Source organism: Merops nubicus, unplaced genomic scaffold, assembly GCF_000691845.1.
Source record: "Merops nubicus isolate BGI_N331 unplaced genomic scaffold, ASM69184v1 scaffold12799, whole genome shotgun sequence".
NCBI classification, from domain to species: domain Eukaryota; kingdom Metazoa; phylum Chordata; class Aves; order Coraciiformes; family Meropidae; genus Merops; species Merops nubicus.
Genome location: NW_008633113.1, coordinates 97,088 through 117,009, shown reverse-complemented (window position 1 = coordinate 117,009; position 19,922 = coordinate 97,088). Strand labels below are relative to the sequence as shown.

General features: G+C 36.6%; 1 protein-coding gene across 1 annotated transcript in view; it reads left to right on the top strand.

Annotated features, from left to right (window-relative positions):
* Window positions 1-878: 878 nt before the first annotated feature.
* KIF18A (kinesin family member 18A) overlaps window positions 879-19,922 on the top strand; it is a 31,137-nt gene continuing 12,093 nt past the window's right edge. The window contains exons 1-12 of the mRNA XM_008948148.1: window positions 879-1,203; window positions 1,886-2,043; window positions 3,066-3,170; window positions 4,132-4,242; window positions 6,146-6,343; window positions 7,664-7,840; window positions 8,735-8,809; window positions 9,094-9,203; window positions 12,325-12,487; window positions 14,237-14,401; window positions 15,472-15,593; window positions 16,338-16,576. Coding sequence (XP_008946396.1) covers window positions 879-1,203; window positions 1,886-2,043; window positions 3,066-3,170; window positions 4,132-4,242; window positions 6,146-6,343; window positions 7,664-7,840; window positions 8,735-8,809; window positions 9,094-9,203; window positions 12,325-12,487; window positions 14,237-14,401; window positions 15,472-15,593; window positions 16,338-16,576 — 1,948 coding nt within the window. The remainder of the gene's footprint in view (window positions 1,204-1,885; window positions 2,044-3,065; window positions 3,171-4,131; window positions 4,243-6,145; window positions 6,344-7,663; window positions 7,841-8,734; window positions 8,810-9,093; window positions 9,204-12,324; window positions 12,488-14,236; window positions 14,402-15,471; window positions 15,594-16,337; window positions 16,577-19,922) is intronic.

The window sequence follows — 19,922 nt, the reverse complement described above, 5'->3', positions numbered from 1 at the left end:
GGCTGGGGCTTGGACTGGGGCGCTGCCCCTGGTTCTCCCGCCCACCCTCTGAGCCTTCTCTCCGCTCTCCGGCCTCGGCCCGGAGCTGTGTCTATGTCGTGCCAGCGGCCGGGGCGTAGCTCGGCCCGAAGCTAAGCAAGCGTCGCCCAGCGCCCGTACCGCGGAGGCCGCTGCCTGCCCACCCGCAGGAGCGAGCGACTTCCCGGTTACCTCAAGGGCGGCCCGTTAAAGCGAGTTCTGGTTTCACCCGTTAAAGGGAATTTTGGTTCGGCATCTGTAGAGCCAGGTTTTGTATCCTTTGCGAACTGCGTTAACGTGAATTCCCCTTTAACTGTCTCTTTAAATTTATGTGCATTGTCATTGAAACAATACTGCAGGGAAAGAAAATAGGTAGTTGCTCTGTTTTGCTGAAGGAAGACAAAATATGTTTTGTTTCCAGGAAAAAAAACAGGGTGGTCTGTGGGAACCTAGTAGCTCGTCTGCAGTCTTTCACTGAAAGGAAAGGCAGGCCTTTATTGGTTGTTGGAGGAAATAAAGGAAAGCCAGATGAACTAGTAGTTCAAGTAAGCTTGCTAATTTCCTAGGGAAATGCTATATAGTTTTTCCTATGGCTGTACTGATTTAGGTCACCTTTTCAAGTCAGTTACAGCATGTTCTAAAGTTGTGCTGTCATTGTAGCAGTCCAGAGAGCTACCTAATGAGGGATGGGCAGACCTAGTACAGGTACAAGGCGTCAGTTCTGATTAAAGGTGTGAACTAGTTGGGTGTTTGTATCTGAAATGGAAAGCCTTTGCTGTTTCTGTCAACTGCAGAAAAGTTTCAGCTGCCTGACCTGAAAAGCCTTGGAAAGGAAGAAGGAGAACAAGAGGGACATTGTTATGGCTGCTGTGAAGGAAGATGTCTGCAATCACGTGAAAGTGGTGGTCCGTGTCCGTCCAGAGTCTCAGAAGGAAAAAGATGGCAACTTTAGCAAGGTTGTTCATGTTGTTGACCAGCATATATTGGTCTTTGATCCAAAGGAGGAAGAAGTTGGCTTCTTTCACGGGAAGAGACTGGCCAATAGGGATATTACTAAAAGAAAAAACAAAGATCTTAAATTTGTATTTGATGCTGTTTTTGCTGAAAGTTCATCCCAGTTAGAAGTTTTTGAGCATACTACCAAGAGTGTAATTGATGGCTTCTTAAACGGATATAACTGTACAGGTAATTTTGTTATTTATCTTCTTCAATTCAAAAACTTTGCTAAACTCTTGAAGCTTCTGCTGTTGTACCCAGCTGCTACAGAGGCCTTAGAAAAGACTGAGATATATATATATAAAGCATTTTGGTTTGGTTTATAAATATGAGAGGCTAACTTTGTACCCTAAAGAAGTTGGGATAGCTCTATTTTGAAAATGAGTTCACATTAGGGTTATAATAGAAGTCAGAATTTTGTCTGACATACACGTGCTTATGAGGGGAGTCCTCTGAAAAGTGTTATTCGTGTAGAAGCAGTTGTGTCACTGAGTGTGTGATGGCCTGCTTTATGAACTCTCTTGAAGAGTTCTCTTGGGTTTTTTTACCTGGCAAATGAAACGTGGTGAGGAAATTAAATACATATCTACAATAATTTGATGGCTTAGGGTTATGAGAGTAAGCAAACAATATTTTCATGTAAATTGCGAGTGAGTGAAAACTCAAGTACAAATGTGATTTTTGAAATAGCTTTCTGATTATAGCTGTAAAATGCAAAGCCTAAATAAAGAAGCTTCATCGGTTTAAAAAAAAATCTGTGTGGTATGGAATGACAGAAGTGTGTGGATGCCCATTTGACTTTTGCACTCCTGATGAGCTTATTATTCTGAAGTACCTCTTTTTGCTTTGTTGTTTTTTTGTGAAAATTCAGTGCTTGCGTATGGTGCAACAGGAGCTGGAAAAACTCATACAATGCTAGGTACCCCTGAAGATCCTGGAGTGATGTATTTAACCATGATGGGTCTTTATAATTGCATGGATGAAATGAAAGAAGATAAGATATGCAATATTGCTGTTTCTTATTTAGAGGTAAGCAAGTTCTTGCATTTGGTTTGTTGCTTTTAACAAAGCATATTTTAATTTTAAAAAAGCCAGTTTTGCTTTCCATCTATCCCCCTCTTTTTAGGTCTTTACAAAATGTGTCCCTGATATTAATGCAACTGAACTGTGCTCCACGAATTTTGTTATTCATAGGTGCATGTTACAATTTTCCCGAAGGCTGCTCAAGAAGGACGATCGCATCTATTATATTTGCTAAACATTGATTTCTATGCTGCTGATCAGTTATGTACACATCAACAGATGTTTAGAGGGATAAGAAAGTATTTTTTCAGAGTTAATTTCAGGGCTTCAGTATAAAATCCTGTAAGAGCTGTGAAATCAAAAAAATCTAATTCTTTTTCAATGATGTATTGTAAAGTTTTCAATTTAGTTTATTTATCTGAGAGATAGTACAACTATTTGAGCTGCTATGCCAATAGTTAGCTCTTTACAAATATTCCTTTTGATTCTTGTTACTTTCTCTTCCCTTCTCAACTTTTTCCACTCACAGTTCTGTTTTTACAGCTAGCTATCTTGGCACTGCTGTTAAGCAGTAATAGTAAAATTGTTACTCTTCAGCCCCCTCAATCTTAATGGAAGAATAGTTTGTGGGGGAGAAGGAAGAGGGAAAGTTATATTTGCCATGTGCTTTTTCAAGTGCTTCCATAGACCAAGTAATAAGGTGTTTATGAATTTTAACAGAAATGCATTTGGATTAAGAAATATCACCAGAGTATAGATTATGAAGTGTAACGGAGGACAATAAATGGATTCATGCTTAATGCAAAAGAGGCTTTGGTAAAACAAGTAAATTTTTTTTTTTAATATAAAGATAAGAGTGAGACCCACTTCAATGGCTGAAAAAAAATTATGCAAATTGAATATTTCAAGCTCAGTATAGGAAAGTATTAAAAAATACATGTGATGATTTCTGTTTAGTTAAGTTTAATCCTGACAAGTCAAGTCTTGTAGGATAGTTTTATTAAAATATTTTAAATTACCTTTTGAAGGTCTACAATGAACAGATCCATGATCTGCTGGTCAACTCGGGACCTCTGGCTGTCCGTGAAGATGCTCAGAAAGGGGTGGTAGTTCAAGGGCTAACTTTACATCAGGTATGTCTACAGATATTGTCATTCAGGAAGCCTCACAATGTGTTTAAGAAAGTGGTGAAGTTCCCACTGATCTGTGAAAGTTGTATGCAACTTGGTAATTTCCTAGCGAGCATTTTTCTAGCTCTGATCACCTTAATAACTTGCAAACTTAATTATTCAAAAGCATGTTGTGGAAAAAACTGCTCATATTCTTCAATAGAAATTATTATCGAAAGGGTACCATTGTTTTGTTGCTCATCTTCAAGTTTTGGAAGATTTGCTTTTTGGCTAAAACATCTTAGCACTTGTTAAAGAAATTCACTGCATTCACTGCCATTGTGGAATGTTTTACATCTCTGCAATGTCTCAGGGTTGGCTTTGGTTTTAAATAACCCTGGTTGAAAAGTTTCACGTTAAATTACTTTTCCAATCCACCACAGAAACTCTTTGGCAAAGTCCATGACAGAACTTAGTCTTCCAATCTGAAGATCTACTCTTGTGGGCCTATTTTCCTGCAGCCTTTTAGTGTTTCATACTATGTAGCTTCTGGCTTTTATGTACATGGAATAACAATTCAACAGGAGATGGTGTTCTTAGTTTGACTCTGTGAACACCATCCTTCCCAAAGTTTGGGCCTTGTGGGGGGAAAATATTAGACTATCATTGGTTAATGCATTAGTACCAAAAAAAAGTTATTCTTAAATAAGACTGCATCTAACTGTGCAGATTTGTTGAAATTCTGTACTGGAAAAAAAATCTTATTTAAATTTCTGCAGTTAAGTGCTTGCTTTTCATATCTTATTGCTTTTTAACAAAAATGGTTTTTTTTCCCTAGACAGGAAATTTCTCTTATTTATAGGTAACTAAAGTTTTAAGTTCCTTTATCTTTTTGAAGGTGAATGTTAATGTACTTTTGAATCGCTGTAGAATCTCCTATAACTGACCAAAAAAAACCCATTTATTTTGTGCTCTATGCTTAAAGCCTAAATCAGCAGAGGAAATCCTTCAGATGTTGGATTATGGAAATAAAAACAGAACACAGCATCCCACAGATGTAAATGCCTCCTCTTCACGGTCCCATGCTGTCTTTCAGGTAAGATGATACAGCAGTTGCACTTAAGAGTGAACAGGTTTTAAGCCTTTTTCACAGAAGTGACTTCATACTTGAGAGAAGGGGAGAATTAAGTCCTTTGTTGAGAGTAATGTGTGTGTAAATAAATGTTTTATAGAAATACTGCAACTGCAAGTAGCATTTAAAAGTAATATTACTGTTGCTGACTAGATTGGTTCAATGAATGCAACTGGGAGTTTAATTAATGTATGCTGGTTTAAACGAAGCAAATTCACAACTATACACTTATTGTAAAGTGGTTTCTTAAATACTCTTATCTACTTGATGCACTTATTAGCAGCATTAACATAATTACAAACTAGCTAATTATTACTAGAAGTCATGGCTTATGTCTGTTTCTCATCTACTTCATCTACAAATCTGTCACACTCTGCAAAACATGTCTTACTTGCTTATCTGTTATTGCCTCCTTGGTTCCACAGATATAAATGATGAGAAATCCCAATGGCTGCTTCATTCCTCTTCATTTTCAAATTTTCTGTTACTTTAACAGTTGTTCTTGTTTGTGGAGATCAGTTATCTTTTATGTTGGCTTCAGTGCTGTTGGTAACTTTGGAGCAAGACATTTTTCTGGAGCTCACTCAAAAACTAGTAAATGTCTTGGCCCAGGACATTCTAAGCTGATTTTAGAGATGCAAGTTTTGCCTTACTGTACCATCTGTCTTAGGTTTGAAATGTCTATCTAGGTCAGGCAATTACTCCCTCTGAAACTAAAGTCCCAGGTGCTACATGGTTCTACTAAAAGCGTTCTGCTGACGGACAAAGAAATAGAAAAGATTCTGCTTCAGGGCATTTCCTGTACAACTCAAGCTTTTATAAGAATTCAAAAGATACAACATACTTTGGCTGTCATTCCACCTTTCCCTACTTCACTAATAATAGCACTGAGTTCTAGCAGAGTGTTACCAGCCTGAGATAGCTACTTTACCATGGTAAGTGTAGAGAAGTGGCTTTTTAGTTTTTGTTCAGTGCTAGAGATAATACAACAGAACTTGTAACAGACTCCCAATACTTGTCAATTTATTTTCCTGTTATAAATTGCTATGAAGACTTCATTTCTCGTGCACAAAGCTCCAGAACTGAGATATTATCATCATTGGTCAGCCAACCTTTTCCTGCTTCACTGTCTAAAAGTACGTTCATTACAGCAATAGTGTGGTGTACATCTTGAGTGCAGAACTGTCAAGCTATTTTAGCTGCAAAATTCATTTAGAGCTTGCCAATCTTAGCTACTGTAGTAAGCCCCAGCCCAGGTGGTTGCTTAATCCTCTGCATCAGGATAAGGAAGAGAATCAAAAGGGCAAAAGCAAAAGGGAAAGGGCAATACCTTGTACTACCTAATAAGTGAAGGGGGTAGAGGGAAGCATCCACTTGCCACCAGCAGACTGCTGCCCAGCCAGTCACCAAGTAATGGCTACTCTGAGAAACTTTGAGTCAGTTTGGATCAGCTTTGCCACCTCTTGCTCACCACCTTGACACTGCACAGCCACAGCTGACCAAAAGCTAAACACTGGTGTTTTACCATCAGTGTTGGAGTCACAAACCTGAAAGCACTGTACAGGCTGATGTGCAGGAAATTAACTCCATCCCAGCCAAACCTAGTGTAATTTCACTCTGCTTCTTTTTCCCTGCTAACACCTAAAGGAGGTGAGTTGGAGGTAAGTGTCAGAAATGGATGTTATTTTCCACTAGGCCAAACTACTTGTTGGTGGTAAATATGTACTGAAAGTTTTAACTTGGATTCTGAGAAAGATTCCCATAAGAATTTTTGAAAACAGTTCTTACACTGTAAAATTAACTTACTGCTTAGAGCAGTTAACTAGTTAGTGGTTATTTTTTAATTCTTTCCTTTTTTGAATTGTAGATTTACCTAAGGCAGCAAGATAAAACAGCCAGCATCGATCAAAGTGTTCGCGTTGCCAAAATGTCTCTCATTGACCTGGCAGGATCTGAACGTGCCAGAGCAACAAATGCCAAGGGGGCTCGTTTCAGAGAAGGAACTAATATTAACCGCTCCCTGCTAGCTCTTGGAAATGTCATTAATGCCTTGGCAGATCCAAAGGTATGTGCTGCTTTCCCATGCTTCACCTCTCCTGTTCTGAAAACGTTTTTTAAAATGGTAAGCTGTCAGTGAGTAATGGGGATTACATTGTTGACATTTCTCACATCATCATTTTCCGTCAAGGTGTTCGTATGGGTTGCCACCATGATCTCTGTGATAACTGATAGACAGTCACAGTGGAAAAGAGTTCTAAAAAGTAGCATGCATCTACCTAAAGATGGTGTCAAAGATGAACGTACCTGCTTTTCTTAACCCTGTTTTTCAAAAGCAAGTATATGTGGAGAAGCTTGCGTGAGTAAACAGCCGTATGAGGATAAACGTTTTCCCAGAGGTTTATGCCCTTTGATTTTAGGAGAGTAAACTTTTACAGGAGAAAATTACCCCTATCCAAAGTTGTTCTTTTGTACCTTTACATCCAACTAAATGCCCACACACATCCCCCATCATCACCCCCACCACTACTCACAGTGGTGAGTTGGTCTCCTGATCTGGATCATCAGCTCAAGAGCAAGAGCGGGAGCAGTTGTGTGGGAAAATAGCAGAAGATCAGGAGGTGTTGTTGAAGTCAAAACTACTGCCTGCAGCTACACTGCTTTTGTCCTTATGGCTGTCCAACAACTTCCTCCTTTAAAGTATGCCAGGGGAAGATGATCAGAGCTTTTGCTTCCCTTCTTGCTGCTGCACTTTGTCATAACTATCTTTTTGGAGTGGAAGGCAGAATTTAAAATCTGTACCATGGATATAAGTATGATTCTTCATTCAGACTTACTTGGTGTAGGATTGGGGTCCCAGTGACCTAACTTTGTACTGTGAGATGAAAATGCTGTAGATGTGACTGAAAAAAAAGCTTCACAAAACAGACCCTGGGTTTCCTGGAAAGACTATGAGATCTCCATCTCTATCCTTGGAGAGACTCAAAAGTGAGCATAGTCCTTGGAAACTTACTCTAGCTGACATTGCTTTGAGTAGAGGGATTGGAATACATAGAGGTTGAGAAGGACTTGTCACGATCCATTATTCTGTAAATTGAAAGCAGTTTAATGTAGTCTACCTTTTCTATTAGCCATCTACATCAGAAAAATAGTTATGTATCCAGACATTGGAAAGTCACCTAATACATGTGGTATAAAGCTATTCATCAGTTCCAAGAGATTTAAAACTGTTTGAGATGTATAGATAATTTTGAGAAAAATTACTTATGTCAAAGAAAAGTTCCAATGCTGTTTGTTGTGTTTTGTGGCATTGTTGAAATTGTAAGCAGACTTGTAGGCAGGGGAATGTCTCTAAAGTCCATAAAAATACCTGTAACCCCCTTTGCAGAGCAAGAAGCAGCACATTCCTTACCGCAACAGCAAGCTGACTCGGCTGCTGAAGGACTCCCTGGGAGGAAACTGCCGGACAATAATGATAGCTGCTGTTAGCCCGTCTGCTCTCTTCTATGATGATACATACAATACCCTCAAGTATGCAAATCGAGCAAAGGATATCAAGTCTTCTGTGAGTATGTTGGTATTTACTGATCTTTTGGCAAAGTATAGTAATGTAGTATTGAGATAATTAGAGGGGTTTTTAGAATGTAATTTCCTTCGCTTTGGTTTCAAAATTTTGTTCAGTTACTTCTTTCTTGCAGTCAGTTCTTCATCTGAGTGATTGATGTAGTACATAGAGAGCAGATACTTGTTCTGGCCCAAAAGCAATATGGCTTTTATTAATGAGATTATGCTGCCAGTTTGAAAGACTTTTCATGAGCATCAAATTGAGAAATAAGCCTTAGCTGGTAGAATTCACAACCAGTTTCAGTATGTTATTACCACTTTCTCAGAGGCCTGTAAAGCATATTAAAGAAATACCTGAGCAGTTGTACAAGAGCAGTCCAAGTTTGTTACAGGTAGACTTCAGCTAGAGCCAAGAAGCCCAACGAGCTTATATTGCTAAATGAAAACCTATTTGCATGTCCTGTCTTCTGCTTTCTACTATTAAGAATTTTTTTTTCATAATCCTTCATATTGCAGCTTTTAATTTATTTTATGTAACATGAAGTTGACTGTAGTTTCCATTTGTTGCATGCTTAAAGATAATTGTTATAATAATGTACAGGTTATACATTAAACAGTAGAACTGGTCTGAACAAATGGAAAATGTGCTTGCACATGTAAACACAAGGGGTTTTTATTGTCCTGTTGAGGGAAATGACTCAGCTTTTGCAGTCACCTATTGCATACCCATGGCCATGTCATTTTTGTTTTGCACGTCAGGATTTTATTCATCCCTTTACTCGTAATACAGTTCAAATGTAATTATGTAGTACTTGCACAGTGTCTGTTTATTACCCAGGAAAACATGAAGGAGCCTTATTAAGTTTTAACTTGCTTTTTTTTTTTTCTGTAACAGTTGAAGAGCAATGTTGTTAGTTTGGACAGTCACATAAGCCAGTATGTTAGAATTTGCAATGAACAAAAGGAAGAGGTATGTAAATATCTATTGTTAAAAGTTGAAAAGATTGTTTTAATTTTGAACAGGGGGAAAAAAGGGATGGGAGTTGAATTTATAAGGCAGTATTGGATTCATTCTCCCATATAGTCTTTTGAAGTAAGAAACATGTTTTTCCTCTTAAGAGGAATATCACCTACTGCCATCTGTAAACCTTTCCAAGACATAAGCACAGAATGGTAAGGTGTTGTTTGTTTTTTTTTTTTTTAAAAAATCAGAAAATTATATTCCAACTAAAAGGTACTTTTTTTTTTGTTTAGATCCTAATGTTGAAAGAGAAACTGAGAGAATATGAAACACAGCAAGCAAGCATTCCTGAAAATCATAATGCTGCAGTATTCTCAAACAAACAGCAAGTGGAAATTCAAAGGTAAATTAATCACATTATGATCTTACTTCAAAATTGTAGTTTGCATAACTTGTAAAAGCATTTGTAAAACAAATTTTCTAAATATTGGCTTCCTCAATTTTAGTATTGCTTTACTAGTCTGCTAGGTGTGACTATGTAACTTCTCACTTTTTTCAGAACAACTTGGTGGTGGCTTTAATACAAAACAAGTATTGTGTACTTGAGAGACAGAATTTTAAATGTAGCAGAAAAAGTACTGTTATATTTGAATGTTATGTAATAAAGAAATACCATTAAAGGGAAAATAATTGAACACAATTGTAACAGAAGCTTATTGATCTGTCAGTGGAACGGTCTTACTTGCAGGATGATAGAAATCTATCTCACACAAGTTTTAAAACTAGGCAGAGTCCTTTAAGAAAAGCTAAAAAAAATATCTTTCTGTTAGGAAGCTTACCTTCATAACTCCAAAAATGTGGAAGTGTCTAAAAAGTAAAAGTAAGTTACTACAGTTTTAAATGTATACAAGCAATTAACTAGTCAAGATCTAATGTCTGTCTCCCCAAAATGTATTAATTTTACATTTAATAAGCAAGTCTAGAACACTTTAGAAACTTTTTTAATAACTGGGAATGTGTTACCAAATAGAAGTAGACTGTTCCTTGCATGATAGAAAATCCCAGACTAGATGGTTCTATTGGTGTTTTCTCCTCACACTCTAGTTCAGTTGTTTTAGTAACAGGGGGTCGGGAGGCGACACATACACGTGGCAGTAAGGAGCACATGAATTTTAGCTTTCAGGAGGGTTTTTTTGTAGGAAGACAGAATGTAGTTTGTTTAATGGCATCAGCTGCTGCTATTGCTGGCAGGTAGTTCAGCAGTATCTTTGCTGCAAGGCTTAAGAGAGGCAAGAACTTCAAGCTGTTTCTGCAAAGGGTTTAATCTGTAGATTCTTTACTTCTTATTGCTTTTATATTTAGTCTTTTTCTTCTTGGTGATGTTCCTGTCTATCTTTTCTGATGTGACAGTCTGTTGTGAGAGCACACAAAAAGTACCAAATTAAAACATGTAATGTATGAGTTTGCTGCAGAAGTCAATCTAGTCCATAAGAAAGCTAGAGTTCTGGTGTGGAAGTCTTTCTGGATCTGTCTCTGCATATCTCATCACACATTTCAGAGAGCTATTCAGCTAAGCTAATTCAGTTAATTTTTTTAATTGGCCCTTTGAATGTGGATTTTTCTTTTTTAAGCTGGAAAACCTTCTGAGTGAAAGTAAAAACACATTCAAAACAAAATGCTCTCTAACTAGGCTTCATTTTACTGGCATTCCAGAAATTTCAATAAATCTCTCATTCAGATGATTAAAATTTAATTTTCAAAAGAAGCATAGGTTTCTAAGTCATGTTGATAGTTCAGACAGTTTTCCTGCATTTTTGCCCTGTTAAGTCTTTACGGTTAATTTCCTGTGATTGGTACTTTATTTCATTCAATGTGTGGGGGAAGAATTCTCAAGAGCAGGGTCTCTACATCTGTCATTTTGAGAAGACTTTTTACTCTATGATAAAATTTGTTGATCAGAGAATGTTCAGGTTTTAAGTTTTTGTAATGTTTGGCTTTTAACATTCTGGGATGTTCATTGACCCATGTAAGCCTATCCCATTCCCTCTAGATATTGGAAATAGTGGATGTTTCATTCTCTTCCTCATGAGAATGCTGTCAGGTTTATCCTATTGATGATGTGGGTGATGAGTTGATTCACATTCATTTACAGGTTTTGAAGGTATTCTGCTGTCTTCTCCCTTCTGTTCTGGACAGGGTAGAGAGCCTTATCCAGTGTTGTGTTTTAGTCCAACTACTTAGAGCTTTTGCTTCATTGTTACCTGGAAGAGACTGACTGCACCACTTCCTACTCCAAACCCAGAGATCATTTCTGCTCCATCTGTTGTCCAAGGCATGGAGATGTATTGTCTGACAGCCTTTCAAGTCTTGAGCCTGTTGAGGTGAACAGTGGAGTACCACTGACAGGTCCATGAGTTCTTGGAGACTAGGTAGCCCAGAGAGTTCAAACCCTGGATATGCCCGCAGGATCATTTTGTTATTTTTAAGTGGAGAAGAATAACTCCATAAGAATAGGAGTGTGCTTACTGAGAGAGTGACTGTATGTAGAATCAGAATCTGCAGCTTCTTTTAAAGTATGCCCAGGACTTTACTGTGAGGGAAATGGAGAGAGAGAATTCACCTCCATTTCTTACTGCTGTTTCCCAGGCAGTTGGAAGGAACAATGTTTCTATGGATACTATAGGGAAAAAAAATTCTCCGAATAGTTGTGCAAGACACAGTAAAGTAGTGCACATTCTATAGATAGTAACAGTGTAGGGTAGGAACTCCAGTAGTCTGCAGCTGACTATTTTATTCCTTTAAAGAAATATTACTTTTAAGTTCTGTGTTTTAGTACATGGTTTTTATCTAGATGCAATAGCATTCTCTGGACACTTTCAGGTAAAACTGAGTTTCTAAAACTGTAGATAAGAATTCTGCTTTTGAACTGGAAGTAATAAGATACTAGAGTAAAAGACTTGGAGTTATTCAGATTTCAGACTATGAAATGGAATTAATTCTGAAACACTGGGAAGAAGACAACTACATTGCAAGAACATCTCTTCAGCTTTCTCTTAAGTTGAACCTATGTTATTTTATAGCATTTTTATGGCATTTAGTTCTATGGCATTTTCTACTAAATGCTGTATAACAACCTCAGATGTTATGTCTTTAAAATATTGGTCTGTTAAATTCATATCTGAAGTTCTATTAAGTCAATAGGATATTAAAAAATGGCTTGTATGCAAGGTTAGTCATTATTGAGATGTAGGGTATCTTTTGGACTCTCTGGTACTGTCTTTTCAGTATTCAGGAATGAAGTGAAAAAGTACAAAAATTTGCATCCCATTTCCAGTTTGAGTACCTGAAATCTTGTATTGGCAATTGTAATGCTCATCTATAGCAGACTTTACTTTTTTCCTCCTAACTCTTCTATATTTATTTCATTAACTTGGAATTGAAAGTTCCCCTTGTAATGGAAACAATTATAAAAAACATCTTCAGTAAATAATCTGTTATTTATTCTTATCCTTTGGTTCTAACAGATACACAGAAATCCTGAAAAATGTGTTTGCAAACCGTGAGGAAATCAGAAAAGAATACATCAAGTTGGAAATGCAACTGAAAGCAAACACACTGAAGACACATTACCAGAAACAATGTCATGAACAAATACAACTGATATGCTCTGAAGAAAGAGTGGAAAAGGTGAGTTTTCTGTCATGTAATACAAAGTATCATCTCTCATCATTTTGCTGTACCAATGTATGAATTTTGCAGAAGTAATTATCTTGTTAATGCTTAAATACTTAATTCAAGTGGGACACGCTGATTTTCACTTGGATAATGTTTTCTGACATGAATACAGAAAATGCAGGAGTAATGCCAGGTGTGCTGTATCTTTCTGCACTACAAAGAAACTGATGGTGCTTATTGCTGCAAATTGTGAAAAATTTCCAACTTGTCCATGTGTAGGCTTGATTGTCATATTGCACTAAGACCTGACTAGACTGAGGAGACTCATGGTGCTCGTGTCCAAAACCAAAGCATGTCGATGTGTTTATGGTACAGCCACTGAAGCTGTTGCCAAGCAAATCATGTGTTTCATAAAGAAAAGTGTGGACCTTGTGCTGAACAAGGTGGATTCTTATCATTGATGTTTTCACTTGTCACCAGGATGCTGGGATAGCTGCTTAAGGACAGAGTCAAGTGAACTAAAATAACTACATTTAGTGAACTTGAATTTTGAGAGAAGAATTTGGGGCCTCATTATCAGCAATTGCTGATGTGCAGCATTAAGTGCTTGTGTCTTTCTAGAAAAATCAAAATATAAATACACAAGCAAGGTTAGATAGTGTTTTAACTTTTCTGAGATGTCAGCTTAAAGGAATGTTTTATGTAGATACAAAGTTGAGGATGGGGCTGATTTTGCTTAGTCACAGTAACAGTCTGTATTTGACCCAAAATGATAGTTTACCATATGACAATTTTTTTATTCCCCAGTGATTCACATGAAATTTGATCCTTAGATAAATGTCAAAGTTAAAAAATATATCACTTGGTTTCATTTGTCATTAATGAAGATATTTCAAGTGACTAACATGTTCTAGAATTCTCTTTTATGCCATAGAAACTCCAAAGTAAGATTTTGTATCTGTGCCATACTCCTAAGTGCTGCTTACAGTGGAGCATGGCTGTCTCTCTATTGGAAATGAGGAGTTAGACCTTCATACATTGTTTCATACAAGTGGTTTTTATGAGCTAATATAACTTTTAAATTGAATGTTAGCAGTGCTGCACTCAAATGTGGTTTTTTTTCCATGAGTTAACTCGGGTCTGTCACCTCAATAGTGTGTCTCCTTTGGCTGGGTAGGACAATACCTCGTTCATATCCAGATTGCCATTGCTGGTTTTGTACCTTTTTCTTGTCAGACTTCAGAGTAGCATCAGAAGAATTTTGATGCTTGAAGATAGAGGAGTTTGCTTTTACCAAATAATTTATCCTTTAATGGGCTATTTCTGGGATGCACTGGATTAGAAAAACAAAGGAGATAAAACTCCTTCATGTTCATGCTGGAATTAATAGGTACTGTTAGTTATATCTAGAATTGTGTTTGTATGTACACGTGCAGCTTTTGCAGTCTTTTCAACTTAAGATAATTGTGACCTAGAACAGAAGTTGGTCAAATCCAATGTATTATTCTTTGAAGGAATCATCAAACTGCTATAGCCTGTGTTATACGGGCTTGCCAGAAAAAAAGTTTCAAAGTGTTTAAATATAATTCAGTAATGCATGTAAGGGAGAATATGCTATTTCACTTTCAGTAAGCTGGTCAAAAGTGCATTGTTGTGCTCAATTTGAGTATAAAATACGGAAAAAATCTTTTTCATATCTAGAGATGTTTGTAAACATCGTTTGAAGGTTTTCCCCTTAAATGCTGATTTTTTTTTTTTTAGGCCACTTGCAAGCGGGATCAAAGGCTTGCAATGCTAAGAACCCACCATGTACACATGCAGAAGAGGAAAGAAGAGGAGATGGAACGTTTTGAGGAAAATAACAGTTGGCTGCATCGTGTTGAAAATGAAATGCGCCTCCTGAGTCAGGATGGGTGTATTCCAAAGGTAAAATACATAGTTAAGAACACTTTTTTTTTTTCTTCATCACGATTCTAGTCATGGATTCTGCCATTCTTTCAGGGTGGTTTCAAATTCTAGTATTGTCTCTTTCTGTTCTGCCCTAAAAGTACTTCATTGCTTGTGCAAGTATATAATTAGACAGAAAAATGCATGCTAAAGGGGGATAAGTATGCTATGTCTGAACAGTTCAGATGGCTGCCAGAGTGCTGATCCTGCTCCTGACTAGATACACTTCTAGTCTGGCTTTACAGTAGCTCCTGATGATTGTTGAACCATGTGACAACATAATACTTAACCTGGTCAAAAAAACCTTCTTTTGTGGGTGCTAGAGGAGGAGTGGGAAGGTGGAAAGTAGGAAGTTATGTTAAGCTCTCTGCCAAATTTTAGCACGTAGAGTTGGCTCTGTGTGGCCTCAGACAAGCACCAGAGCTGGCAGAAGCCATGGGATGAAGGTATGTGCAAGAACAAGGAGAAGAAGAAAAGAAGGTGAGGGGTTGTTCCTCCCTGTCTCTTGGTTTCAGCCAGCAACTGGAGTGGCTTAAAAGATAGTGTAATGAGCATGTAGGTGACTCATATACTGGAATATATTTAAATACTTGTATTTTTATTGGGATATCTAAAACGTGTTGATACCTTGAAAGAAGTTAACTTCAAGATATTTTACACGGGCTACTAGAATTTCAGAAAGGTGACTGAGTATGCAGTAAAGACTTGTCCCAGACAGTGTCACTGAAATTCAGATATGGAGCAAGTACGCAATAAGAGTCAAACTTATTTTTTGATTGTGCAGAGATAAACATACATATGTCTGTAGGATCCTTACTACCAATTACAGCACACCTATGTTTGGTCAAAGAAATACATAGAGCAATGTTTATGTATGACAATAAAAATCAAACAATTCATACTTTTCTACCATAAAACTTTCTTGTAAACATGGACTGGATCCATATTACTTCTCAATATAGGATGAACTAATGTTAATTTCGGTTGAGATTTTCTCACTCTGACTGCGGTTGTTTGGTCTTTTTTTTTTTTCTTGCTAATTTCCCAAGGAACTTTGTAAAGATCTGCAGTATTGCCATTTAAACCTAGAAGTTAAGGACCTGAAAGCCCAGATTGAACACATGTTATCTCTGGTGTCTCTTCAAGACCAGCACTATAAGCAGACAGAAAAGTAAGTATGATTTTATAGCAGGTGTGATAAGACTTCTGTTCTGATGTGCAACTGCAGAAGACATATCTACAGAATCTAGGCTTTGTTGGAAGAGAAGCAAGATTTACCTCAAACTTTCTAGATCAGAATTTTACTTTTCTTAAACAAAAAGATATGTCAAATAATCACTTCATAAACCTTCCTCTGTATCCAGTATTGTTTAAGAGAAACTGCAGGTGTGCTCTAGTGCTTCATATTTCTTGGTTTTCTTCTCTGTATAGCTTTTACAAATAGTTCAATAGATCAAGGTGTCTTATTTTCTTCTGTCAAACATCGGTATTGATTTTTTATGTTTGTGTTAGCTTTTAATTTCTTGCACTGTAGACATTAATTTACCTGTAATAAATTGTTGCTATTAAACTCTTACGTAGCTAGTCAAACTGAAAAAAGCTGAATTTGCAGGTAAGCATCAGATCTTTTTCTGTTATCAGTTTTGAAAATGTTGGGGCCTAGCTTTCAGTGTGATGTGTGGAATGGGAAGTAATTGCAAATCTCTTCAGTAAATAAGTATATTAAGTTTATAACTAAATAATTTCAAAATTAAATAATCAGCTTTTCTTCTTGCTTTGGCGAAAAGGCTGGTACCATAAGCATTACAAAAGCTAATGCATAAACCTGAAAAAATTGAAAACAAAATTTTAAAGCTACATGTTTGGTAATTACAAATATAACAAATCATTTTTGTCTTGCCTCTTGTTGTTTTAGAGTACTCAATACTTTGCTCCCCATTCTTCGCAAGCAGTACCTGACTTTGCAAGAAGCTGGGTTGACAACTAGCTTAACTGAGGCTGAATTTGAGGAGGTTGAGCAGCTGATTCAAAGACAAAAATCAGTAGTTTGGGCTGACCAGACTGAAGAAAAGGAAGAAAGTCAAAACTGTGAACTAGACTTGTTGGGTCTCTTTGCATTCCCACAACTTGTGAACAGACCAAACACCCCCTGCCGTAAGTATATAATTAAACTGCATAACATACTTTGTAACTATATGTTGGTTGTAGAGATTCTGTCTTGTCATATGTGGGTTATTGTTCTGAATTTTAATTCCTGGCGTGAGTAGGCTTCATTATGGTTCTTGATTAGTCTACTTCTGTTCTACTTTTATGAAGTCCTGTGTTGGAAAAAGCCGTATCTGTTTTTATTGAAATTAACACTAATAAAAATTGGTATGCAATTTGAATAACAGTTAAGGCATCAGCTTTGCACTCCATTAAAATCATCAGACATAACTTGAGGAGTTGTTTTAAAAGTCTTACATGGAGGTTTTCCAATTATTCTCTTGTTCTAAATGTTGCTGAAATGGATGTTCACCTAAGTAAATGTACACCATATTTTTCAGTTAAGATGGATTTCTTTCAGTTATAAATGCTGTCTTTGCCTGCAGATGCCCATAGAAATCTTTTGTAGTGTTTTTATTCACTTCTTCTGCAGAAAAGGAAATAGGAGACATTATCACTTCTTTCCCCCATCTTATTAGATGCAGGATAAAACATGTTAGAAATTATAATATTTCCTGTAAAGGTTACAAAATTTGGAGGAAAGTTCTTTCTGAAAAGACACTTCTTGTTTGTTGTTTGGTTTTGGTGTCTGGTGTGTTTGTTTTTTTTTTTTTTTATGGTCTTCATCTGATTGTGTGCTCTTTCCATTTGCTTTTGACTAGTAGCATAAAGATATTGTTCATTTTAGCAGACGTTGTCAGGATTTCTTTTAAAATTATGGAACATTTTTAATCTTTACAAAGAATCTACCTCTTTCTCACTGGCAGCTCCAGCTGGTGAGCTAACAAAGTTATTTTTTCTGCAAGACTGCTTCGTAGTAGAAGACTTACTGTTCAGTATGTAGCCATTGTACAAAAATTCCTAAACATCAGTCATTGTACAGAATAACAGAGTAAGACACATTGCTACTAGGTACTAAGGTACTGAGAACCTGATATTAGACATTCAAATTTTAAATTGAGATGGAATCGAGAATTGACTTTGCATACTGGGAGGAGTTAAAATGCTGAAAATGATCAGTTGAACATTTTAATTTTAAAAGATTCAGACAGCAAACATGAAGAGTAGCAGTTATGCACAGAAAAAAAAATCTTTTCAAACAACATTTACAGTATAATTAATGTTACTGTGTCCTTACCTAAAATACTACTGTGTTGACAAAATCATTTCCATACACCCTGGGAGGTGGGGTGGAAAAAAGTCATACATCTGCCAGTACTTCAAAATTTTTTTTTTCAGTTCAAAATCAATGCAATAAACTAGCTCTTCAATTGTTTGTTTGAACTCACATTGAAAATACGTTGAACTATAAGCTGATATTATGTTGTGGAAATACACTTCTCTTATGTGGAATGTATAAAACTATTAAGGGGGGGGAAAAAAATCAGGAAAAAGCAATATCATGGGAAAATGTGTAGTACAAGAACAACATTCCAATCAGAAATGGGAAGGATGCAGTAGTTTTTCTTTAAAGATTAAATAAATTATTCAAGAATCCAATTCCTTCTCCCTAAAGTCATCTCAGAATTATGCTTGGCAAATGTTAGCCAGTGCTGACCTAAGAACTTAGTGAACAAATAAAAAAAGATGATTTATACAAATCCCTTCACACCTTTGGTGCATTGATATTTTATTATTTATAATTTGTTCAAGATGTTAGGAAGGATATAGGGGTTTGCATGAAGATGAGAAAAACAACCACCATTAGCCACGTGGTACACAGCGGTCATTATTCCTTTTCTAAAAATCCATATTTCACATGCAACATAACTGCATGACTTCTAGCAGGAAAGAGCAATGCAGTTCACTTTTTGATTCTTATTTTTCATGTTAAAAGTTGAGACCAGTAACTTTTTTATCTACCGTTTAATATAAATATGTCACGTTGTGTTAGTGTCTCAGAAGTTTCTTTTCTAAACTAGCAGAGAGGGTAACAAAGTTAATTGGTGACAATGTAATGGTGCTTTGATATGAAATGTAAGTGTAGAGCATCTCAGCTGAAGAGAGTGTACTAGGCTTGCTGGTAACTGATGTGATGTATTGCTTTTGAATCCATGTGAACGCGTTTGAAAGAACATTTTCTTTTGAGATCAAATCCCTCTTCAAGGAAGAGATGGTACTCATGTAGAAAACAGTAAGATTTATGAGGAAAATACAAATTCTTCAGTGTAAGCTTATAGAGTTAACTGATAACTTGTTAAACTCAAAAGTATTTAAGGATGTGTGCCATGTCTATGTGGTGCTTGTATTTGGAAATTTCAAATTCATTAACTACAAGTTACTGACATGGTAATGATGCAGAAAAAACACCTGTACTTAAACCAAATTCTGTATGTTGTAAAATATGAGGCACCAATCATTGTGTAAGCTTTAATGGCATTATAACATTTTGCTGGCAGTCCTTTTGGGGAGGACAGTGTCACTGTTCAGATGTAAATGAATTGTGATTAAGTATTTTCACATAAAAATTAGTATGCTTTAAGTCACATAAATAACTTCTAAGTACTGTCCCCAAAAGGCTGAAGCAGCTAAATAATTTCTGTAGAACAGGAAAAACTGTGAAAGGAGGGCCTTAACTTGGGTTTCTTTGGAATTTACATTCTACTAGCTGATCCTGAAGAAGGAAATCAAACTAGTAATTTATGTGGAAAAAGAATGTAAAAAGAGTAAAGGGAAGGATAGCAAAGGTGGAATAAAAATCCCTACCCTTACACGTTTTGAAAGACTCTTTCAGATAGAAGTTTTGAAAAATATATTCCAAATGTGTTTACTTTATTGTATGAATTGGTTTGGTTATTACCTTGTTATAAGATTCTTCTTGCTATCAGGAGTTTCAAAATACCAAAACCCTTCATCTGAATTCCAGTAATGTATAAATCTTTGTTTCTAGTGATGGTTCCTTCCTTGGAAAGGGTTTCGTTTCGTAGTCATGGCAGGAGAGGATAACATTGAGATACTCTGGCCATTCATTCAACATCTGTTTCTATGGTCAAGATATCAAGATAGAGGTTTTTAAGCACAAGAAGTGACTGATTTTTAGAGAAAGCTAATAAGCTTTGCCAAAGCACTGCAGGAATACACCTCTTTCTGTTTTGTTTTTCCTTGAACCTTGGAACACCTTCTGTAAAATGTCTTGCTCTGAGAGTCTGATGTGTGTCACTAGCTGGCTGTTAATGAGCAGCCTCGGACAACCAAGTAACGTTGCTTAGTCATCTGTATCTACAGTGGCACTACCATGGGTGCCAGAAATAGCTCTCAGGAAAATCACTTTCTACTAAGCTAATGTTTTTGCTCT